Genomic DNA, 26225 nt, shown 5'->3' with positions numbered 1-26225 from the left:
TACTGGCACCCCACGACATCCCCAATGTTCTTGGTTTCATTCTATATCTGGTGGTATGGAGAGAGAAAACCACAGTCGATATCAAATGTTCTTGGTTCATAGATGTTATCGATCTCATGCTTTGTGAAAATTATGAATTTGTCCTCATGTATTGTCAATTTTTCTGAATTTAGCGATTTTTTTATGTTCTGCTGTTTTACTGAGATTAGACTTCTGGGAAACTGGTTGGTTTTCCTTACTCTAAATTACCATTAATGGTCTAGTCCCGCTTAATATTTTGAAGTATTGACCTTGGATGACAACTGAGACCGTACCAGTATTTCCAATCTCAACTGTCTCTCTCTGATATTGTCAAAACCTTTTAACATTTGGATACAAGACATAACCTGTCTGTATGAGAGTCATGGTTTGATTCAGTACAGGCATTAGCTCAATCTCTAATGACATGAATTACATTCCGCAGAGCTCTTTAAGACTCTTTAATATTTCATTTTTGGATCTCATTAGCTTAATTATTTGATTTGCATTCATGGGATAATATTAATTTACATGTGGCGGTGCTTCAGTTCCATCAATGAAAAACATAATACTAATTTGTTCACAGAAAAACAGGGTCCTTTGTTCATTCAAATCTAATGCCTTCATTGATATTAGGGTTATTTTTGTTGAACAAAAGTGGGGGAATTAAAAAAAATCGGTCTTTGTTTGTTCACGGTCCCTCATTAGATACACAATGAAGGCCTTTCCACTAGCCTCTCACTAAATGGGCTCCACCTACCTGTATCCTCCTCTTGTTTCAAAACTGTCTTAAAAATACCCCCTATTTATTTATATCCACAGTACACACACACACACACACACACACACACACACACACACACACACACACACACACACACACACACACACACACACACACACACACACACACACACACACACACATAAACGTATATATATTTAAAAAAGTATCCCATGCTTGATGAGAATAATTGACTTGCTGGCTGTGACTTCTAAAGGTACTGTATTATTGGCTTCATGGCATGTTCGATAGAGTACCGAGATGAAGTAAATTCCCCATCAGGGCCTGACTTGATAGGTAATTTGGGGATTCATACATAATTTATGGTCTTTGGGAAGTTAATCCTAATAAATCTTGTCCTCCTTTTCTAAAGGAGACAATTTAGTGGGAGGCTTGTGGAAAGGCCATAGTGCCAGTGCCATCCTGACAAGCATTCATTGTGTATCTAACGAGGGACCGTGAACAAACAAGGACCAGATTTTAGAATTCCACCACTTTTGTTCAACAATCTGAAAAAAGAACACTAAAGTCAACGAAGGCATTAGATTTGAACAAATGACCCAGTTTTTTTCTGTGAACAAATTAGTATTATAGTTTCCATTGATGGAACTGAAGCACCGCCACATGTAAATGAATATTATCCCATGAATGCAAATGAAATAATTAAGAGATCCAAAAATGAAATATTAAAGAGGGTGGATGCTTAGGATTGAAGCCCAATACCCAATAGATAATCATATGTGCGACTTGTGCCCGGGAGTGTTACCACTACACCACAGCTCTGCACGTGGGAGACTGTTTTTCTTATGGAACACATACTCATAGATATAGCTATGTTAGTGGTCAGCCACCATTTCATCAATACATAGGAAGATGGCTAGCTTAAGCTGTATATGAAGCAGGCTAGGAAAACCATGGTTGAGTTACAGTTGAAGTCAGAAGTTTACATACATTTACGTTGAAGTCATTAAACTCATTTTTAAACCACTCCACACATTTCTTGTTAACAAACTATAGTTTTGGCAATACTTGTGCATGACACAAGTAATCTTTCAAACAAATGTTTACAGACAGATTATTTCACTTATAATTCACTGTATCACAATTCCAGCGGGTCAGAAGTTTACACACACTAAGTTGACTGTGCCTTTAAAAAGCTTGGAAAATTCCAGAAAATGATGTCATGGCTTTAGAAGCTTCTGATAGGCTAATTGACATCATTTGAGTCAATTGGAGGTGTACCTGTGGATGTATTTCAAGGCCTACCTTCAAATTATGTGCTTCTTTCCTTGACATCATGGGAAAATCAAAAGAAATCAGCCAAGACCTTAGAAAAAAATTGTAGACCTCCACAAGTCTGGTTCATCCTTGGGAGCAATTTCCAAATGGCTGAAGGTACCACGTTCATCTGTCCAAACAATAGTATGCAAGTATATACACCATGTGACCACGCAGCCGCCATACCGCTCAGGAAGGAGACGTGTACTGTCTCCTAGAGATTAACATACTTTGGTGCGAAAGTGCAAATCAATCCCAGAACAACAGCAAAGGACCTTGTGAAGATGCTGGAGGAAACAGGTACAAAAGTATCTATATCCACAGTAAAACAAGTCCTATAGCGACATAACCTGCAAGGCCGCTCAGCAAGGAAGACGGCACTGCTCCAAAACCGCCATAAAAAAAGCCAGACTACGGTTTGCAACTGCACACGGAGAAATGTCCTCTGGTCTGATGAAACAAGAATAAAACTGTTTGGCCATAATGACCATCGTTTTGTTTGGAGGAAAAGGGGGAGGCTTGCAAGCCGAAGAACACCATCCCAACCGTGAAGCACGGGGATGACAGCATCATGTTGTGGGGGTGCTTTACTGCAGGAGGGACTGGTGCACTTTACAAAATTGATGGCATCATGAGGTTGGAAAATTAGGTGGATATATTGAAGCAACATCTCAAGACATGTCAGGAAGTTAAACCATGGTCGCAAATGGGTCTTCCAAATGAACAAAGACCCCAAGCATACTTCCAAAGTTGTGGCAAAATGGCTTAAGGACAACAAAGTCAAGGTATTGGAGTGGCCATCACAAAGCTCTGACCTCAATCCTATGGAAAATTTGTGGGCAGAACTGAAAAACCATGAGCGAGCAAGGAGGCCTACAAACCTGACTCAGTTACACCAGCTCTGTCTGGAGGAATGGGACAAAATTCACCCAGTTTATTATGGGAAGCATGTGGGAGGCTACCCGAAACATTAGACCCAAGTTAAACAATTTAAAGGCAATGCTACCAAATACTAATTTAGTGTATGTAAACTTCTGACCCACTGGGAATGTAATGAAAGAAAGAAATAATTTCTCTACTGTTATTCTGACATTTCACATTCTTAAAATAAAGTGGTGATCCTAACTGACCTAAAACAGGTAATTTTTACAAAGATTAAATGTCAGGAGTTTTGAAAAACTGAGTTTAAATGTATTTGGCTAAGGTGTATGTAAACTTCCGACTTCAACTGTATATATGTAGCTAGCAAGCTAGCTAACTTCCTTTAATTTAATTCTAGCTGGCTGTATTTTCATTTACTTCACTACCCTTTGTTTCTAGAAATGATACACGTGTTGTCATTTCACAACTGTTTTTAATCAAACTAGCTAGCCAGCTGATAGCTAGCTTGCAAAAAAACGATGAACTAAACCACAAGTTCACGTCATCTAGCTAGCTAGCCAGCTAAAAGTTGTATGTAGGAATGAGTCAATAACTTATTTTTTGCATGAACTAAAACTACTGTCACATGTTTTTTTACTGGAACTAGCAGTTTGAAACTAGCAGGTTTGAGCTAGCTTATCAGAGCTAATTCTAGATAAAATGGCAGACTTTGAAACTAGAATTCCTTTAAGAGAATCAATGAACGCATTTGAAGAAATTTCTAATCTCATCTTCCAGAGCATATAATTCATAATGTTTTATCTATGGAGAAAAACAGTAGCAATTAAAATACTGGCAACGCTAAACAGCTTTGAAGCCAATTTTCTCTTAATACTGGACACAGGCAGGCGATATTACCTTTGGGCGGATATTGAAACAAATTATGCCTACCTGAATTCAATATCATTGTTGTGTTATCTCTCTGATTCATCCTTGTTTTTCTTCTTCACAGGGATCAATAGGCTATCAAAGGGAAAAGGACTACAATGCATGATTTGGTGGTGTTGCATTCCAGCGTGCATCCTACCAGAAGCTCATTACCATAACACATTAGTCATACAGAACTTCTTCCCCACGTGATTGGATACCATGATAACCAATCACTTCCAGATTCTAATAATGGTCTCCATTCTGCTGCCAATCACTGCCCTGCCCGTGGCACCTGGACATACTGTGAATCTGTTGGGAACATCACTGGCGAAGGATGATGGAAAGATACTCCAGCGCTCCAAACGAGGATGGATGTGGAATCAATTCTTTCTTCTAGAGGAGTACACAGGGAATGACAACCAGTATGTTGGCAAGGTAAGGGTTTTATGTGCCGTTTTTATGGGACATTCTTTGTAGGCTGCCTAGAGATGATCGATTATGTCATAGTACACTCAGTCAAAAGGACTGTTCCTGTTGTATTGACATACCTTTCAATAGTTAGGACATAGAAATTAGAGAGGAGTGCACCACCTGAGAACTCCCTTAATGTAAAGATCAGCTTGTTAAACCAATAGCCATAGGTTAAGGGAATGGGCTCCATTTCCCAGCAACGTGCAACTAATTCCAGTCTCTCATTCACACAACAATTCAAAAACAACAGTGGGAATAGAGAAATCTAAATGAAGAATCAGTCTCTCAAATTAGCAATTTAACATGACAGATAGAGGAGGAATAGATGTTCCCATATGTGAGGGATAACAGACAGCATAATCAAATCACATCATGAGGCTAGACAAAATCACTGACCCACTACCTCACATTGTCAACGGCCTGAGCCACCTCTGTCATGTTGACACAGCTCTTTAACTGATAAGACAGCACAAAAAACATAAATATTTCTCAGAGCTATAACCCCCTACTTTAGATCAGAGGAGCGACTTGTCAAGCCACCCATGTTAGTGCTAACAAAGGGAGCTAGTCACAGTGTTAGAGATGATGCTACATTTATCATCCTGAGGGAGGGGAACGAGGTGACTGTCGAAAGCCTATTTTCTCAGAGGAAGCTGGCTTTCATCACATGCCTCATCCTCAAGAGTAAACAAGTGTCATGGTACAGGGTGGAGTAGAAGGATATGACTACCAGCTTGGCAGATAGCATCGTCCTGACGCATTGGAGAGAATCAGGGGAACAACAAAAAGGAAAAGATGGAGGGAAAGGGGGTGTTAGAGAGAGAAATGATGAATCAATCAAGCCAGGTCAATGATATTTCACTTCACTGTGTTATATGTGATGAGGCAACAAAACAGGCCCGGCTATCCATTGAGGCTATCCACTGATGTTGTCAGTGACTGCTGCATTCTGGCTTTCTTCCTGACTCTTTGATGGTCTCTGGCTGGCACACTGGCAAGTTTCCTGGCATGACAGCAATCACATGCGCTGGCCATTGACTCACCCGGTGTCCAATATCATTCACAATCAAACTGCCAGAATGACATGAGGCCGCAATAAATAAAGGGGGAGAAAAGAAACACCCACACGCTGGCTTTACTGAAGAAGCTAGTGTTGATTGCTAACGCTAATTCCATCAGCTTCACTCTGGAATTGTTGTCTGTGAGAAGGAGTGGTGAAAAGCCTGGGCATAAGGACAGGCACTTAAAGGCCCAGCACCAAGCTGGGCTTATTTATTTCACATCCAATCAAGTTTCACATGTGAAACTGCAAATGTTTTGCTGTGCCACAAAGTCTGTAGCTTTTTCAGAACTCCCTTACAGATTCAATACATCTCTGCACATAGCAAAAGAGTGCCATCTGCACTGCTATTTTAGTTATCCCTTAATCTGACTGTCATTGTTTTTAATTTGACTATTTCAGCCATTTGAGGGTTTTCTGTATAGTTGTCTAATGTTGGTGGGGCATACTATTATATTTTCGATGTTAATCCTGAATCACAATGATATTATAATAGTTTTTCTTGAGTGTATTTTTAACAAAGTCCAAAGTGTAGGAATACAGGTGAAATCAGTTATTGACACAGAAATGGTGACATAGCAGGAAGATCAGAAGGCAGTGAACAAAGAGGTTGTCAGTACAAATCCTAGGTGAGGACACGTTGAGTAATAATTACTGTATAAATAAATAAGAAAAATTTAATAATGTGTCTAATATGTAAGTTGAAAACACTGTGGCGGTGTGAGGTTCTGGGCACATCCTTACAACTAATGGTTACTAAACCATTGTATCAGTGTTCATTTTGTCAACAATAACTATGACAAAAAAATATTGTCAACAACCTATTTTTCCTGACTAAAACTATGACGATAACATTTGTTTTGTCCAATCATAAGTATGCATGCATGCAGAATATTTGATGCAATCCTCTTATTTGCAGAATTGATATCTTTCAGTTTTGTGATCTGATTCTGCCCGGCTCCCACACTGCTCTCAGGCTGTCACGTGAGTCATTCGTCAGTCTTTTGAACTGATGCGAAGCAAGACACTTCACATGTAACTAACCTCAACCTGAAACAATAATGTTTACTCTCTCTTTCTTTCAAGTAGGCTATTTTTGCTTTGAGCACACTGGAAACTCTATTTTCCCATGTGTTCTGTTATTCATTCATCTGTGTTGCCACTCTGGCGCCACGGTCCGCAAATGCTAGTTGTGGTTGCTTTTTTCCTATGGGAAAAACAAATGCAATTTGTTGAGTATTAGGAGTACATTAATACTTCTGGGATTTTTGGAAAGCTTAAATTAAATTCTCCCCTTTTCAAGGTCAACCCTATAATTTACTCCTCCTTGATGGCTATGATGGAGAAAATCAGAGCTGTAAATTGTTTAACCTGCAGCCAAGGCTTTTTTATAGCCTAAATGGTTAATTATGGTTGGCATTCGTTACAATCTGCCATAATATCAATGTTGCAAGCTAAGGTATACAAGGGAATCTGCTATAAGTTCTACCTGTCTTCCCAGTAGCCTACTTGGTGTTGTGAACTGCTGACTGCTATTAACTTGCAGTTGATTGTTGACACATCAACCAGGATTAAGGGACAGGGCAATTTATGACTTGTTGTTTTCATAATCAGTGGCTTTATTGGAGGGGGAGTGGTTTCTCGTCTCCTAGGAAATCAGCAATTAGTACCGGGAGGTGTGCTCTTCACCTTTTCAAGGCAATTAGCAATTAGTATTTGTACTTCAGTCTCCTCTGTTTTCTCAGCGGTGGTCGTGTCGCAAAACTAAGGCTGTCAACGAAACAAAGATGGTTCTGCAGAGTTATTTGAGGAAGGAAAGAGAGAAAGGCCCCACAACACTCTCACTTGAGGAGCTTACCTAGTGATTTTCAGAATATCTAATTTTGCTCTTTTGTAGCTTTTGCAACTGTCTGTGTGTTCTATCTCAGTTTGCTCCTCTACCTGTAGACTTTTCAGACGCCCCCCCGGCTGCAACCCTTCTAATTTTGTGTACCCTGCACTCACAATCCATGTGGAATTCCTGGTCTCTGGCAGCGTTTGGAACTGCCGATCGGCGGTCAAGAACACTAAATTAATCTCAGCCTATGCTGCATTTCAGTCCCATGAATTTTTGGCCCTGACGGAAACATGGATCACCACAGAGAACACTGCTACTCCAGCTGCTCTCTCTTCATCTGACTATGTTTTCTCTCATTATCAGAGAGCATCTGGTCATTGCGGAGGTGGCACAGGGCTACTAATTTCTCCTAAGTGGAGATATTACATTTTTTTCCCTCTCACCTGTCCATTTCCTCATTTGATTTCCACGCTGTCACTGTCACTTGTCTACTCAAACTTAACATTGTTATTATCTACCACCCACCAGGTGTCTGTATCACATACTCTCACGACTGGTGTCCCCCGGGGCTCGATTCTAGGCCCTCTTCTCTCTCTACACCAAGTCACTCGGCTCCGTCATATCGTCACATGGTCTCTCCTATCATAGAATGCGGATGACACTATGCCACTTTTCTCCTTCCCCCTTCTGACACCCAGATGGTGATACACATCTCTGCTTGCCTGACAGATATCTCAGCTTGGATGTCGGCCCACCACCTCAAGCTCAACCTCGACAAGACAGACGTGCTCTTCCTCCCGGTAAAGCCTGCCTACTCAAAGACCTATCCATCACTGTTGCAACTCCACGGTGTCTCCCCCCCAGAGTGCAAAGAACCTTGGCGTGACCCTAGAAAACACCCTGTTGTTCTCTGAAAACATCAAAGCAGTGACTCACTCCTGCAAGTTGATGTTCTACAACATCCGTAGAGTTCGAACCTACCTCACACAGGAAGTGGAGCAGGTCCTAATCCAGGCTCTAATCCCAGGTGGACTACTGCAACTCACTTGTGCCATCAAACCCCTGCAATTTATCCAGAATGCTGCAGCCTGCCTGGTGTTCAACCTTCCCAAGTTCTCTCATGTCACCCTGCTCCTCCGCACACTCCACTGGCTTCCAGTCGAAGCTCACATCCACTACAAGACTATGGTACTTGCTTATGGACCAGCAAGAGAAACAGCCCCTCCCTACCTTCAAGCTATGCTCAAACCCTACACCCCAACCCGAGCACTCCGTTCTGCCACCTCTGGTCTCTAAGCACTATGGGAGGGCATCTCCCACTCAGCCCAGTCCAAGCTCTTCTCCGTCCTGGCACCCCAATGGTGGAACCAGCTTCCCATAGCACCCACCCCCTAAAAAAGCATTTTGTAAATGAGCACTCGCACTTGACTTTTCTTCACCCCTTACTACATCTGACTTTGCTGATAGCTACTTTATTAAGGACTTACTGTGATGTGGTTGTCCTATTTTAAGATGAATGCACTAACTGTAAGTCGCTCTGGATAAGAGTGTCTGCTAAAATGTAAAAGGTTAAAAGGCCTACTTGGACATCTGAATATGCACATGATGGAAGTTAGAGGTAGCCTATTATTTAATAGAAAAAAAATGCACGGACTGTCATGTGACTATAATGGCTGTGACTCAAACTAGACGAAGGCTGAAATTACGAAAATGTGACTAAAACTAAAAGGTATTTTAAGCCTAAAACTAAATCTAAAATAACCGCCAAAATTAACACTGCATAATATATGTCATGCTTTTAGGGCTCATTATACATACTGTATGTCATAAAGGATTATACTGATGACTACAGTGTGGAACTGTACATGGTGCTGAAATGGCTTCTCTTCAAGGTGAACTATATACCGTGCACAGAATGGCCCATACTCACGAAGTGTGTCAACGTAGTACTGCTGATATAGGATCAGTTTTTCCTTTGCGGTGATAATCAATTAATATAATTACATGGACGGGGGACCTGATACTAAATCAGCATTATGAAAGTGGGCCATGTGTGTTTTTGTCAAACTCCACTAGATGCGCCTCTTGGCGTTGCTGATTCACTATCACCTGATTTTCAGTGAGCCATTTCAGACAGCCATTAGCATGAGGGAGGGTATTTAACAAGCCAAGTCCTCGTGGAGGGAGGCGTACTTGTTCAGTATGGCTCTGAAGTGTGAACACTTGCAATGCAATCAGAAGGCTTGTGTCTGGAGTTTCTTTCTGTAGGGGTGCAGTGACTCACATAAAAAGCTGTTCCATCCCAGCTATTGATGTGGACAAAACCCCTTTAACCTCTTGGTAGTCTGTGATGCTTTGTAAACAAACGCTGCCGCTCTCCAGTTCCCCTGAGCACTCTACTGATCATAGGAAAAATTGAAGAAACTGAAAAAACACTACTGAATGTGTATAATCCTGGAGAACAAGGACAACTAACAAAGAGAGAGAGAGAATATAATTATTCTGTATCCGTTTGGGGCTCTATTTTCCTATCTCCCCTTTGCAGCACTAAACAATGCTCACTAGAGACCTGACAAGAATTGCCAATGACTTTGCTGCTTTACTGACTATTCCTCTGTGTTTGTGCAAGGGGATTTAAAGCTAGAATCCTTAATTGATACAATAAGAAAGCTTTTTTGCAAAACAAGGGCTGGGAGAAGGCTAAGGGATGGGGCTAGAGAAATTTCATAGGGCTATTGATGCAAGGACTGACCATCCATTATATCAAATGTATAGTGATAACCATGTTTTGAGTCTATACAGTGTTTGCTTAGACTTACGTTGTTCACAAACGTTGGTGTAAAACTAACGTATATTTTGGGTTCTGATTGGGTACGACAGTTGAACTAAGCAAATGAGGCATCTAAAGTTTTTGATGACTAAAAGCTAGAAGCCTTAGTTGATACATCCATTTTTGGATTTATAAATTAATGATGCAGTATATAAATCCAAAAATGGATGTATCAACTAAGGCTTCTAGCTTTTAGTCATCAAAAACTTTCCTCTGTCAAAGGCTCATTTTGTGCAACAAGAACTTTGGAAAAGAGAACCACCAAGCCTTTTTTCATTATTATGATTTTCTTGGGGGGCAGATCAGCTTTAATGTTACAGATATATTGTAGCTTCCAGCAATGTTATTGTCTGCATCATATCCAATCCCTAATATATTTTTGTGTACCCCATAATGACAAAGCAAGAACAGGTTTTTAGAAATGTTTGCAAATGTATTAAAAATAAAAAAACAAAGATTCAGACTCATTGCTATGAGATTCTAAATTGAGCTCAGGTGCATTCTGTTTCCATTGATCATCCTTGAGATGTTTCTACAACTTGATTGGAGTCCACCTGTGGTAAATTCAATTGATTGGACATGATTTGGAAAGGCACACACCTGTCTATATTAGGTCCCACAGTTGACAGTGCATGTCAGAGCACAAACCAAGCCATAACGTCAAAGGAATTGTCTTTAGAGCTCCAAGACAGGATTGTGTTGAGGCACAGCTCTGGGGAAGGGTACCAAAAAATGTCTGCAGCATTGAAGGTCCCCAAGAACACAGTGGCATCATTATTCTTAAACAGAAGAAGTTTGGAACCACCAAGACTCTTCCTAGAACTAAGCAACCAGGGGAGAAGGGCCTTGGTGAGGGAGATGACCAAGAACCCAATGGTCACTCTGACAGCGCTCCAGAGTTCCTTTGTGGACAACCATCTCTGCAGCACTCTACCAATCAAGCCTTTATGGTAGAGTGGCCAGACGGAAGCCACTCCTCAGTAAAAGTCACATGACAGCCTGCTTGGAGTTTGCCAAAAGGCACCTAAAGGACTCTCAGACCATGAGAAACATGATTCTTTGGTCTGAAGAAACCAAGATCAAATCTTTGGCCTGAATGCCAAGCATCATATCTGGAGGAAACCTGGCACCATCCCTACGGTGAAGCGTGGTGGCAGCATCATGCTGTGAGGATGATGTTCAGCGGCAGGGACTGGGAGACTAGTTGGGGTAAAAGGCAAATTACAGAGATCCTTGATGAAAACCTGTTCCAGAGCACTCAGGACCTCAGACTGGGGTGAAGGTTTACCTTCCAACAGGACAACAACCCTACGCACACGGCCAAGACAATGCAGTCGTTGCTTTGGGACAAGTCTCTGAATGTCCTTGAGTGGCCAAGCCAGAGCTTGGACTTGAACCCGATCGAAAATTTCTGGAGAGACCTGAAAATAGCTGTGCAGCATTGCTCCCCATCCAACCTGACAGAGCTTAAGAGGATCTACAGAGAATAATGGAAGAATAATTGCCAAGCTTCAAGTGTCATACCCAAGAAGATTAAAGGCTGTAATCACTGCCAAAGGTGCTTCAACAAAGTACTGAGTAAAGGGTCTGAATACTTATGTAAAAGTGATATACACTACCATTCAAAAATGTCCTTGTTTTCGAAAGAAATACGAAAAAGTGTCTATTTAAATAACTAATCGATCAGAAATAGTTTCAAAATTCCTGACATTTAATCCTATTAAAAATTCTCTGTCTTAGGTCAGTTAGGATCACCATTTTATTTTAATGTGAAATGTCAATAATAGTAGAGAGAATTCTTTATTTCAGCTTTTATTTCGTTCATCACATTCCCAGTGGGTCAGAAGATTACATACTAAATGAGTGTATTTGGTAGAATTGCCTTTAGGTTGTTTAACTTGGGTCAAATGTTTTGGGTAGCCTTCCACAAGCTTCCCACAAAAAGTTGGGTGAATTTTGGCCCATTCCTCCTGACAAAGCTAGTGTAACTGAGTCAGGTTTGTAGGCCTCCTTGCTCGCACACGCTTTGTCAGTTCTGCCCACAAATTTTCTATAGGATTGAGGTCAGGGCTTTGTGATGACCACTCCAATTGTCACGTCCTGACCATGGTAAGCTGTTATTTTCTATGGTAGAGTAGGTCAGGGCATGACAGGGGGGGGGGTTGTTCTATGTGTTCTATTTCTATGTTAGGTTTAGTTTTTGTATTTCTATGTTGGTTTGTTTGGGATGATCTCCAATTAGAGGCAGCTGGTCCTCGTTGTAACTAATTGGAGATCATACTTAAGAAGGGGTTTTTCTACCTGGGTTTTGTGGATGATTTAATTTTGAGTTATGTATGTGTTCCTCTCTACGTCACGGTTTGTTGTTGGTTTCATTCAGTGTATTTATGTATTGCATAGTTTCCACAGTATAAATCAAATGTGGAACGACACACACGCTGCACTTTGGTCCTCTTCTTCCTACGACAACCGTGACAGAATCACCCACCGCCAAAGGACCAAGCAGCGTGGACTGGACCAGTGGACTTGGGAGGAGATGAGGAGGAGTATATCTAGGGCTTTGGAGGAATTAGGGGCAGGAGAAAAGCGCCTCCCATGTGAACAGGTGGAGGCAGTGAGAGCATGGCAGTGAGGGAAGCGCGAGAGGCAGCCCCCACATTTTTTTTTGGGGGGGGGGCACACGGGGAGATTGGCAGAGTCAGGTTGGAGACCTGAGCCAACTCCTCGTGCTTACCGTGGGGAGCGAGTGACTGAGCAAGCACCGTGTTATGCGGTGATACGCACTCTGTCGCCAGTGCGCATTCACAGCCCGGTGTGCTCTGTGCCTGCCCCACGTACCAGGCCTCCAGTGAGTCTGTCCAGCCTGGTACGCCCTGTTCCTGCTCCTCGCACTTGCCATGAGGTCCGTGTTACCAGTCTGGCGCCACCTAGGCCAGCCCCAAGCATCAGGCCTCCAGTGCGCCTGCCCAGTCCGGGGTGTCCTGTTCCTGCTCCCCGCACTTGCCCTAAGGTGCGTGTAACCAGTCTGGCATCACCTGTGCCAGCCCCACGCATCAGGCCTTCAGTGCGCTTTCGCAGCCCAGAGCCGCCAGCGACGGCCTGCAGCCCAGAGCATCCAGTGGAGGCCTGCAGCCCAGAACCTCCGGCGACGATATTCGGTCCGGTGGCACAGAAGCAGAGGGATCAGCGGGCAGAGCGGGGGTTAGAGCGGGCAGAGAGCCGTCTCCTCTACTGGAGGATGCGCTGGATGATAAGGTTCTGGGTACTGCACCAGAGCTGCCATAGACACTGGTCACCCTACCCATCCTCCCTTTTGTTTTTTTGTTTTGATTTTTAGTTGCATTCGGTGTCAGCATCTTTTGGGGAGGGGGGGTACTGTCACGTCCTGACCATGGGAAGCTGTTATTTTCTATGGTAGAGTAGGTCAGGGCGTGACAGGGGGGTTTATTCTATGTGTTCTATTTCTATGTTGTTAGGTTCTAGTTTTTGTATTTCTATGTTGCTTTGTTTGGGATGATCTCCAATTAGAGGCAGCTGGTCCTCGTTGTCTCTAATTGGAGATCATACTTAAGTATGGGTTTTTCTACCTGGGTTTAGTGGGTGATTCATTTTGAGTTATGTATGTGTTCATCTCTGCGTCACGGTTTGTTGTTTTTTTTCATTCAGTGTATTTATGTATTGCATAGTTTCCACAGTATAAATAAAATGTGGAATGACACACACGCTGCACTTTGGTCCTCTTCTTCCTACGACAACCGTGACACCAACCGTGACACCAATGTTTTCCTTAAGCCATTTTGCTACAACTTTGGAAGTATGCTTGGGGTCATTGTCCATTTGCAACCAAGCTTTAACTTCCTGACTGATGTCTTGAGATGTTGCTTCAATATATCCACCTAATTTTCCATCCTCATGATGTCATCTATTTTCTTAAGTGCACCAGTTCCTCCTGCAGTAAAGCACCCCCACAACATGCTGCCACCCCTGTGCTTCACGGTTGGGATGGTGTTCTGCGGCTTCAAAGCCTCCCCCTTTTTCTTCCAAACATAATGATGGTCATTATTGCCAAACAGTTATATTTTTGTTGCATCAGACCAGATGGCATTTCTCCAAAGTACGATCTTTGTTGCAAACCGTAGTCTGGCTTTTTATGGCGGTTTTGGAGCAGTGGCGTCTTCTATGCTGCGCAGCCTTTCAGGTTATGTTGATATAGTACTCGTTTTACTGTGGATATAGATACTTTTGTACCTGTTTCCTCCAGCATCTTCACAAGGTCCTTTGCTGCTGTTTTGGGATTGATTTGCACTTTTTGCACCAAAGTAGGTTTATTTCTAGGAGACAGAACATGTCTCCTTGCTGAGTGGTATGACGGCTGCGTGGTCCCATGGTGTTTATACTTGCATACTTTGTACAGATGACCATGTCTTCAGGCGTTTGGAAAATGCTCCCAAGGATGAACCAGACTTGTGGAGGTCTACAATTTTTTTTCTGAGGTCTTGGCAGATTTCTTTTGATTTTCCCATGATATCAAGCAAAGAGGCACTGAGTTTGAAGGTAGGCCTTGAAATACATCCACAGGTACACATCCAATTGACTCAAATGATGTCAATTAGCCTATCAGAAGCTTCTAAAGCCATGATATAATTTTCTGGAATTTTCCAAGCTTTTTAAAAGCACAGTCAACTTAGTGTATGCAAACTTCTGACCCACTGGAATTGTGATAAAGTGAAATAATCTGCCTGTAAACAAGGTAAATGTCCTAAACAATTTGCCAAAACTATAGTTTGTTAACAAGAAATGTGTGGGGTGGTTAAAAAAGTAGTTTTAATGACTCCAACCTCAGTGTATGTAAACTTCCGACTTCAACTGTATGTATGTATGTATGTATGTATACACACTGCTCAAAAAAATAAAGGGAACACTTAAACAACACAATGTAACTCCAAGTCAATCACACTTCTGTGAAATCAAACTGTCCACTTAGGAAGCAACACTGATTGACAATAAATTTCACATGCTGTTGTGCAAATGGAATAGACAACAGGTGGAAATTATAGGCAATTAGCAAGACACCCCCAATAAAGGAGTGGTTCTGAAGGGGGTGACCACAGACCACTTCTCAGTTCCTATGCTTCCTGGCTGATGTTTTGGTCACTTTTGAATGCTGGCGGTGCTTTCACTCTAGTGGTAGCATGAGACGGAGTCTACAACCCACACAAGTGGCTCAGGTAGTGCAGCTCATCCAGGATGGTACATCAATGCGAGCTGTGGCAAGAAGGTTAGCTGTGTCTGTCAGCGTAGTGTCCAGAGCATGGAGGCGCTACCAGGAGACAGGCCAGTACATCAGGAGACGTGGAGGAGGCCGTAGGAGGGCAAAAACCCAGCAGCAGGACCGCTACCTCCGCCTTTGTGCAAGGAGGAGCAGGAGAAGCACTGCCAGAGCCCTGCAAAATGACCTCCAGCAGGCCACAAATGTGCATGTGTCTGCTCAAACGGTCAGAAACAGCCTCCATGAGGGTGGTATGAGGGCCTGACGTCCACAGGTGGGAGTTGTGCTTATAGCCCAACACCGTGCAGGACGTTTGGCATTTGCCAGAGAACACCAAGATTGGCAAATTCGCCACTGGCGCCCTGTGCTCTTCACAGATGAAAGCAGGTTCACACTGAGCACGTGACAGACGTGACAGAGTCTGGAGATGCCGTGGAGAACGTTCTGCTGCCTGCAACATCCTCCAGCATGATTGGTTTGGCGGTGGGTCAGTCATGGTGTGGGGAGGCATTTCTTTGGGGGGCCGCACAACCCTCCATGTGCTCGCCAGAGGTAGCCTGACTGCCATTAGGTACCGAGATGAGATCCTCAGACCCCTTGTGAGACCATATGCTGGAGCGGTTGGCCCTGGGTTCCTCCTAATGCAAGACAATGCTAGACCTCATGTGACTGGAGTGTGTCAGCAGTTCCTGCAAGAGGAAGGCATTGATGCTATGGACTGGCCCGCCCGTTCCCCAGACCTGAATCCAATTGAGCACATCTGGGACATCATGTCTCGCTCCATCCACCAACGCCACGTTGCACCACAGACTGTCCAGGAGTTGGCGGATGCTTTAGTCCAGGTCTGGGAGGAGATCCCTCAGGAGACCATCCGCCACCTCATCAGGAGCATGCCCAGGCGTTGTAGGGAGGTCATACAGGCACGTGGAGGCCACACACACTACTGAGCCTCATTTTGACTTGTTTTAAGGACATTACATCAAAGTTGGATCAGCCTGTATTGTGGTTTTCCACTTTAATTTTGAGTGTGACTCCAAATCCAGACCTCCATGGGTTGATAAATTGGATTTCCATTGGTTATTTTTGTGTGATTTTGTTGTCAGCACATTCAACTATGTAAAGAAAAAAGTCTTTAATAAGATGATTTCTTTCATTCAGATCTAGGATGTGTTGTTTAAGTGTTCCCTTTATTTTCCAGTCAAATGCAATCCGGGGAAACAGAGCTACAATTTACTGAATTACTATTCGAAAACATGTTTAAAATGTAATATTGTCATTCTAAGATTTATAGATGAATATCTCTTGAAAGCACCTGTCATACCAGATTTAAAAATAACTTTACTGGGTAATCACACTTAGCGATAAAAGGGGATGCGATACTCAGAAAATGAGCTAGTAAATACAGCTCGGCGCCATCTTGGAACAATCGCATATCACATCTAATGTTGTATACTATTGTCAATAATCCCTTACCTTTAGTTGTCTTCATCAGAAAGCACTTCCAGGTATCCCAGGTCCACAACAGATGTATTTTCGGTCGAAAAAGTCCATCCTTTATGTTCCATTAGCTTGCTGTTGTTAGCGCGTCTGAAGGCTGTATCCAAAAGCTCTGCCGCCTGCGGGACAGCCGTTTCGGAAAAAAACTTTTTTTTCCCATTTAGGTTCGTTCAAACATGTCAAACGTTGTATAACATAAATCTTCAGGCCCTGTTTCAACAAGAGAGCCAATAAGATTTGAGGGGGACGATTTCATTGTGTTTCAAAACGTTTCCAAAGGTGGGGGTAGACAGGGCCGCCGGCGTCATAATGGTGATGGCCCTCCCCCTGTGACCAATTTCCAACGCGTCTCATTCACTGAGTTTCGACAGTAGAAGGCTCAAAACACTTTGTAAAGACTGGTGACATCTCGTGGAAGCAATAGGAAGTGCTCAAATAACGATAGCTCACGGTGTGAATAATAGGCAACGAACTGAAGTTGAGTCCACAATTCAGAATTCCACTTCCTGTTTCAATCGGTCTCGGGGTTTTGACTGCCATATGAGTTCTGTTATACTCACAGACACCTTTCAAACAGTTTTAGAAACTTTAGGGTGTTTTCTATCCACAGGTATTAATTATATGCATATCCTAGCTTCTGAGTCTGATTAGTAGGCCGTTGAAAATGGGCACGATTTTTTCCAAAATGCGCTGTGGCGCCCCCTATCCTAGGGTAACGTCAAGAGGTTAATCGGTACATAGAAAAAAAAATCCCAACTATTTTGCAATCTATATGGCACAGCTGTCACTTTTTTCTCCTTAAATGAAACTGGTATACTTTTTTATTTATCACAATTTTCTTGATCCAATATTGGTCTCTAATGCAGGGCCAACAGACAAGTTCCTTACTTTTCCCCCCTTCAACTTGCCTCTTCCATTTTTGCAGTAATGCTGCAATTAGTTGGTTGTAATTTTGAATAGAGAAGACATTTCCAGATATTTTTGTTAGCTGAGTGTGATATAATTTACAAAGATTATACCTTTTTTAAACATCTTTTCAAATGTTAATTTTTTTTTATCAATTAGTATAATTAAGCAATGCGTAGTGCCTGGATAAGACCCTTTTGCCGTAGTATATCGGCCATATATCACAAACCCCCGTGGTGCCTTATTGCTATTATAAACTGGATACCAATGTAATTAGAACATTAAAAATGAATGTTTTGTCATTACCGTGGTATACGGTCTGATATACCATGGCTTTCAGCCAATCAGCATTCAGAGCTCGAACCACCCAGTTTATAATTGTGTTTCACCATAATATTTGTTGTATTATTTGTTCTGTTTTTTTCTGGTGGATTAAACTGAAATTGCAACCAACTTTTCATATGGCTTCTTTTAAAAATAGAGATATTTTGGAGATCATTTTCAAATAACCGAAAGTGAGAGGTCTGCCAGAGAACCAGTTTGGATTTAATAACCTGTTATGGCTAGGGGGCAGTATTTTCACGGCTGGATAAAAAAATTTAATCTGGTTACCACTCCTACCCAGTAACTAGAATATGCATATACTTATTACATATGGATAGAAAACACCCTAAAGTTTCTAAAACTGTTTGAATGGTGTCTGTGAGTATAACAGAACTCATTTGGCAGGCAAAAACCTGACAAGGTTTCAGGCAGGAAGTGGCCTGTCTGACAAGGTGTCGTTCTTCTTGTCTCTGTTTATTGAAGAGTGAGGATCTTAGCTGTCCCGTGACACTTCCTACGGCTGCCATAGGGTCTCAGAAGGCGGTAAAAAGCTGAATCGTGGCTTTGCAGGCTCTGGCTGAAAAAAAAGTAGCGCGTTTGGGTAGTGGCTGGTTACAATACTGTGAGACTCAGGCTCGTGCCCGCGTCGACCGAAAGCTTTGTTTACTTTCCTCTGTTTAGCTAAAAGGAGATTCCCGGTCGGCATATTATCGCTTTTTTACGAGAAAAATGGCATAAAAATGGATTTTAAACAGCGGTTGACATGCTTCGAAGTACGGTAATGGAATATTTAGATTTTTTTTGTCACGAATTGCGCCATGCGCGTGACCCTGATTTACCATTTCAGATAGTGTCTGGGACGCACGAACAAAACGCCGCTATTCGGATATAACGATGGATTATTTTGGACCAAACCAACATTTGTTATTGAAGTAGCAGTCCTGGGAGTGCATTCTGACGAAGACCACAAAAGGTAATCAAACTTTTATAATAGTAAACCTGATATTGGTGAGTGCTAAACTTGCCGGGTGTCTAAATAGCTAGCCCGTGATGCCTGGGCTATGTACTTAGAATATTGCAAAATGTGCTTTCACCAAAAAGCTATTTTAAAATCGGACATATCGAGTGCATAGAGGAGTTCTGTATCTATAATTCTTAAAATAATTGTTATGCTTTTTGTGAACGTTTATCGTGAGTAATTTAGTAAATTCTTAGTGAATTCGCCGGAAGTTTGCGCGGGGTATGCTAGTTCTGAACGTCACATGCTAATGTAAAAAGCTGGTTTTTGATATAAATATGAACTTGATTGAACAAAACATGCATGTATTGTATAACATAATGTCCTAGGGTTGTCATCTGATGAAGATCATCAAAGGTTCGTGCTGCATTTAGCTGTCTTCTGGGTTTTTGTGACATTATATGCTAGCTTGAAAAATGGGTGACTGATTATTTCTGGCTTGGTACTCTGCTGACATAATCTAATGTTTTGCTTTCGTTGTAAAGCCTTTTTGAAATCGGACAGTGTGGTTAGTTAAAGGAGAGTCTTATCTTTAAAATGCTGTGAAATAGTCATATGTTTGAAAAATGGAAGTTTTTGTATTTTTGAGGAATTTGTAATTCGCGCCACGCCCTATCATTGGATATTGGAGCAGGTGTTCCGCTAGCGGAACGTCTAGATGTAAGAGGTTTTAAGTATAACTTTTGTATGACTGAAGCCTTTAGTGAGAGGTCTAATGCTTTAATATTTCATAATTTCTGCCTTCTGAATTTATATTCATTATATAAATAGGCCCGTTTAATTTTGTCTGGCCTGCAGTTCCAAATAAATTGAAATATTTTTCACACATATATATCATTTAAAAAAAACAGGTCGCTAGGTATAGGCGGACAAGGCCATAACCAAATAGGTAAACTCGGATATGACTGAAGAGTTAATCAAGGTGATTTTTCCACAAATAGACAAGTATTTTCCTTTTCATGGTAGCAAGATTATATATATTTTTTGCTAACTTTTTATTAAAATGTATTGTCGTGAGAATTTCTTTCTGGATTTGAATGCCGAGTATGTCCACATCATCGTTAGACCATTTTATTGGTGAACTACACGGTAATGTAAAGGTCAGTTTTTTTTGTGGTCCAATATGTAATATAGTACATAATAATTTGGTGTTAATTGACCAAGACTTACTTGGGCAAATACAAGACTGCATGTTATCTGTGCTTACCTCAAATCGCCACCAATGCATCCCTATTGAATTATATGTATTCTATTTTGTTGCTAAACTCATGAAACAATATTGCATTTCTGGAGGACATGTTCATAAAAACTACAGTGTCTGCATAGCCTATGTGGGGCATTAGGTCATAGATAGAAAATATCATAGCAATTCATAGACTTTTATGTCACTTATTTTACTCATGGATCGACTCTATACTACTACATTAATCAATAACACTGCATGAATTACATGATTCAATTCCATACTGCTGCAAGAATTGACTGTATAATACTGCATGAATAGATTTGAATTTTGCATGAATCGACTGTATAAATCTGCATAAATCACTGTACTCAATAATACTGCATGAATACATGCAGCACAGGGGTATATTGCCCACTCCATACTAGTGTGCTAGCCTGCCAGTTATCCAGACTGGCAGACAGACGGTGTACTGTAAACAGCGGATTACACTGTGGCTTGTGAGATTGCCCATAAACGGACCTCCAATAATTACCTTTTAGTGTTTACCGTCTGAGCGTGTTGTGTATTTTCTGACTTGTCTAATTCAATAAGTGCTAGCACGTATATAGTAAATCCCTTAGTCCTGTGTTGTCTGAGAACTGTCAAACTCCAATTAGCTGGCAGACCTGACAGCATGGCTCCATTGTATGGAGTTCCCTCTTCCCTTTCATTTGATGGTCTCCTCTTTGTTTTCTTTCTGTCAATTCTCTCTCTTATTGGGGTTAACCATTGAGTCTGAGACGCATACCATATGTCCCAAATATCCCTGGTCAGAAGTAGTCAAAATGTAGGGAAGAGGGTGCCATTTGGGACATAAACATACTGCAAGTGTCATCAGCGGAATGTGCAGTGGGAAAGTAAAGAACACTGGGTAAAAACAAAGTACTTTAGGAGAATCTGAACACAATTGAAGAGTAGCCACTGTACAGTTTATGTTGAAATTATTATATTGGCTTATCATATTCTTCAATGTTCAGCAATGAACATCATGAGAAACTATTCAGACTGTAGCTGTATTCATAATCAGCGTCCCAAAATGGAACCCTATTCCAACTTTTCACCAGTGCTGTGCACTAAATATGGAATAGGGTTCTATTAGCATATTTCTCACTTTCTTCCCAAAGTTGCATTGTTGTTGATCCTGGTTTTCAGATTGCAGAAAATAATGAGTTTCTCCCTCAGTGTGTTGATATTAATATTCATGAATATTATGATGCTGTGTCCCTCACTGCTTGTCACTTAGGATGTGATGGCCTATGAGATATAGTGCTAAATATAAGCCTATGACACTGTAGTATCAGCAGTGCAGTAATGAGCTTCAAGCCAGTCACTCATCATACTTACTTGAAGTAATGCTAATTTATTTCAAGACGATGAATAGTCTAGAAAAAGGCACTTAGATGGTACATCGGACCAAGCTTAGCAGAAACAAAAGTGCAAGAATATATGTTGTATTGCGTTCTTGTGGTCCAATGATTTCCCCTATTTCTTTCCATTAAATGATTGCATTTTCATGTTGCTGGGTCTTGTAGGCAACTTGGGGAATGTCTACACTTGACACTTACAGTACATGCAAATTCTGCTATTAGAATAAAATGTTTGCATTGAAAAGACATGTCTTGACACACAGAAGTCGCATTGCGGTCTGATTATGTTCAGATTTGGTCAGTGACACATCGTATGTAGATTTCTCCTCAGTCTAGACTCAATCAGGCTATTGACAGTGCATACAGTGAGCGACGTCATCAGCATTCCACCCACAAGTCTTTTGGGAGTGAGAGGCACCTTTTCATTATAACTGCTAGCTAGCTTCCTGGCTAGCTACAGAGACTATCGAGTTACAGCAGTTAGCTAGCTACTGCCATTAAGTTGTTGTTTTGCTATTATCATATTTTACCTATGCCTCCTTTTGAGGAATGGTTACTGGCATGTAAATATAGCGCCATAGACACGTTTAAATATAGGCGTAGACACATGATGTGTTCAGAATTCCATGATCTGAACTCAAATCAAATTTTGCAGATGTTATCACAGGTGCAGCGAAATACTTCCGTTTCTAGCTCCAGAAGTGAAGTAATACCGAACAACATAAAACAAAACACACAAATACATTTATGAACTATAATAAAATAATACAAATCAAGAAATATCAGAACGAGCAATTTCAGAGTCCAGAATATATATACAGTACCAGTCAAAAGTTTGGACACACCTACTCATTCCAGGGTTTTTCTTTATTTTTACTATTTTCTACATTGTAGAATAATAGTGAGACACTAAACTATGAAATAACACATATGGAATCATGCAGTAACCAAAAAAAGTGTAAAAAAAATCTAAATACAAGTCCATATTGTGGCAAGAACAGCTCAAATAAGCAAATAGAAATGGCAGTCCATCATTACTTTAAGACATGGTCAGTCAATGTGGAACTTTGAAAGTTTCTTCAGTTGCAAAAACCATTAAGCGCTATAATGAAACTGGCTCTCATGAGGACCGCCACAGGAAAGGAAGACCCAGAATTACCTCTGCTGCAAAGGATAAGTTCATTAGAGTTAACTGCACCTCAGATTGCTTCCCAAATAAATGCTTCACAGAGTTCAAGTAACAGACACATCTCAACATCAACTGTTCTGAGGAAACTGCATGAATCAGGCCTTCACGGTCAATTTGCTGGAAAGAAAACACTACTAAAGGACACCAATAAGAAGAAGAGACTTGCTTCTGCCAAGAAACACGAGCAATGGACATTAGACCGGTGGATATCTGTCCTTTGGTCTGATGAGTCCAAATTTTAGATTTTTTTTTGTTCCAAACGCTGTGTCTTTGAGACGCAGAGTAGGTGAACGGATGATCTCCGCATGTGTGGTTGCCACCATAAAGCAAGGAGGAGGAGGTGTGATGGTGTGGTGGTGCTTTGCTGGTGACACTGTCACTGATTTATTTAGAATTCAAGGCACACTTTACCCGCATGGCTACGACAGCATTCTGCAGCGATATGCCATCCCATCTGGTTTGCGATTAGTGGGACTTTCATTTGTTTTTAACAGGACAACGACCCAACACACCTCCAGGCTCTGTAAGGGCTATTTTACCAAGAAGGAGAATGATGGAGTGCTGCATCAGATGACCTGGCCTCCACAATTGCACGACCTCAACCCAATTGAGATGGTTTGGGATGAGTTGGACCACAGAGTGAAGGAAAAGCAGCATATATGGGAACTCCTTCAAGACTGCTGGAAAAGCATTCCAGGTGAAGCTGGTTGAGAGTGCTTTGTTTAACACTTTTTCTGGTTACTACAAGATTCCATATGTGTTATTTCATAGTTTTGATGGCTTCACTATTATTGTACAATGTAGAAAATTGTACAAATAAAGAAAAACCCTTAAATAAGTTGGTGTGTCCAAACGTTTGACTGGTACTCTATCTATCTATCTATCTATCTATCTATCTATCTATCTATCTATCTATCTATCTATCTATCTATCTATCTATCTATCTATCTATCTATCTATCTATCTATCTATCTATCTATCTATCTATCTATCTATCTATCTATCTATCTATCTATCTATCTATCTATCTATCTATCTATCTATCTATCTATCTATCTATCTATCTATCTATCTATCTATCTATCTATCTATCTATCTATCTATCTAAAAAAGACACCTGTCCACAGAAGCAATCAATCAATCAGATTCCAAACTCTCCACCATGGCCAAGACCAAAGAGCTCTCCAAGGATGTCAGGGACAAGATTGTAGACCTACACAAGGCTGGAATCGGCTACAAGACCATCGCCAAGCAGCTTGGTGAGAAGGTGACAACATTTGGTGCGATTATTCGCAAATGGAAGAAACACAAAAGAACTGTCAATATCCCTCGGCCTGGGGCTCCATGCAAGATCTCACCTCGTGGACTTGCAATGATCATGTGAATGGTGAGGAATCAGCCCAGATCTACACGGGAGGATCTTGTCAATGATCTCAAGGCAGCTGGGACCATAGTCACCAAGAAAACAATTGGTAACACACTACGCCGTGAAGGACTGAAATCCTGCAGCGCCCGCAAGGTCCCCCTGCTCAAGAATACATATACAGGCCTGTCTGAAGTCTGCCAATGAACTTCTGAATGACTCAGAGGACAACTGGTGAAAGTGTTGTGGTCAGATGAGACCAAAATGGAGCTCTTTGACATCAACTCAACTCGCCGTTTTTGGAGGAGGAGGAATGCTGCCTATGACCCCAAGAACACCATCTCCACCGTCAAACATGGAGGTGGAAACATTATGCTTTGGGGGTGTTTTTCTGCTAAGGGGACAGGACAACTTCACCGCATCAAAGGGACGATGGACAGGGCCATGTACTGTCAAATCTTGGGTGAGAACCTTCTCTCAGCCAGGGCATTGAAAATGGGTCGTGGATGGGTATTCCAGCATGATAATGACCCAAAACACACGGCCAAGGCAACAAAGGAGTGGCTCAAGAAGAAGCACATTAAGGTCCTGGAGTGGCCGAGCCAGTCTCCAGACCTTAATCCCATAAATCTGTGGAGGGAGCTGAAGGTTCGAGTTGCCAAACGTCAGCCTCGAAACCTTAATGACTTGGAGAAGATCTGCAAAGAGGAGTGGGACAAAATCCCTCCTGAGATGTGTGCAAACCTGGTGGCCAACTACAAGAAACGTCTGACCTCTGTGATTGCCAACAAGGGTTTTGCCACCAAGTACTAAGTCATGTTTTGCAGAGGGGTCAAATACTTATTTCCCTCATTAAAATGCAAATCAATTTATAACATTTTTTACATGCGTTTTTCTGGATATTTTTGTTGTTATTCTGTCTCTCACTGTTCAAATAAACCTACCATTAAAATTATAGACTGATCCTTTCTTTGTCAGTGGGCAAACGTACAAAATCAGCAGGGGATCAAATACTTTCCCCCCCCGCTGTACTACCACCGTACACACTTTTGTATCCCTCAATCATATAGTGCTTACTACAGAATTTTGTAGTATACTCTAGAATTCTATATTATACATAGTAGTATCCCTATAGGAATTCCCTATAGGAATACTACAGTAGTATCCACAAAAAAACACTGTTGGAAATACCACACAGCAAAGTCTACAAAAACACTACAGTCCGCAAAAACACATCACTTTTCTAACTATAGTAATACTTTGCATATACCCTGCCCCCTCCCCCATATCCCAATTTGTGCCACCCATAAGTAAGAAATCTACATGCCAAGTAGACCATATATTGTGTACACTACACATTATAGAAAAGAGCGGAAATACTTGAAAATACCCTATTTTGAGCTAGCTACAGATTATGGAAAATGTGGTCTTTGAATATTCCTCTAGGAGAAAGCTTGCACTTCTTTGTCAAAGATAATAAAGCAAAAACATTATACTAAACACTACTATTCATTCTATAGTTAACTGTAAATACTATGGTATTATATTAAATGTATATACTAAAGTCTGCAAATACACTGGAGTGAATAGTATTTCTACCATAGTATACTATAGATTTTTTTATGTAGGAGTATATTGATGTGGGTGTTGTAACATCAAATACAGGACTTAAGAGTTGTCCGTTTAAAATTACCCACAGAATATGATTATTTCAATCAGACAGGGCATGCCCTGCGTGGCCACTTCAGGGGGAAATTACAATTAGGATAAGAAGCATTGCAATGAATTTGAGGGACAAGCTTTAAGTACATACTCACTTTGCTAAGAATCCATTGGAATGCAAGATGGATGTTCTGTGCCAAACAGAGCAGTCTCTGAGCAACCATTCATGTTTTTTTATTTTATTATTTTACCCCCTTTGTCTCCCAATTTCATGGTATCCAATTGGTAGTATTTGGTAGCTGCAACTCCCGTACGGACTCGGGAGAGGCGCAGGTGC

General features: G+C 41.4%; 1 protein-coding gene across 1 annotated transcript in view; it reads left to right on the top strand.

Moving 5' to 3' along the window:
* LOC106578577 (cadherin-10) overlaps positions 1 to 26225 on the top strand; it is a 69784-nt gene that overhangs the window by 3177 nt on the left and 40382 nt on the right. The window contains exon 2 of the mRNA XM_014157565.2: positions 3953 to 4305. Within this exon, the coding sequence (XP_014013040.1) occupies positions 4090 to 4305 (216 nt within the window). The 5' untranslated portion in view covers positions 3953 to 4089. The remainder of the gene's footprint in view (positions 1 to 3952; positions 4306 to 26225) is intronic.

The sequence above is a fragment of the Salmo salar genome, chromosome ssa19, assembly GCF_905237065.1.
Source record: "Salmo salar chromosome ssa19, Ssal_v3.1, whole genome shotgun sequence".
NCBI lineage: Eukaryota > Metazoa > Chordata > Actinopteri > Salmoniformes > Salmonidae > Salmo > Salmo salar.
The sequence above is the reverse complement of the archived record's forward strand: the minus strand, read 5'-3'. Positions and strand labels throughout refer to the sequence as shown.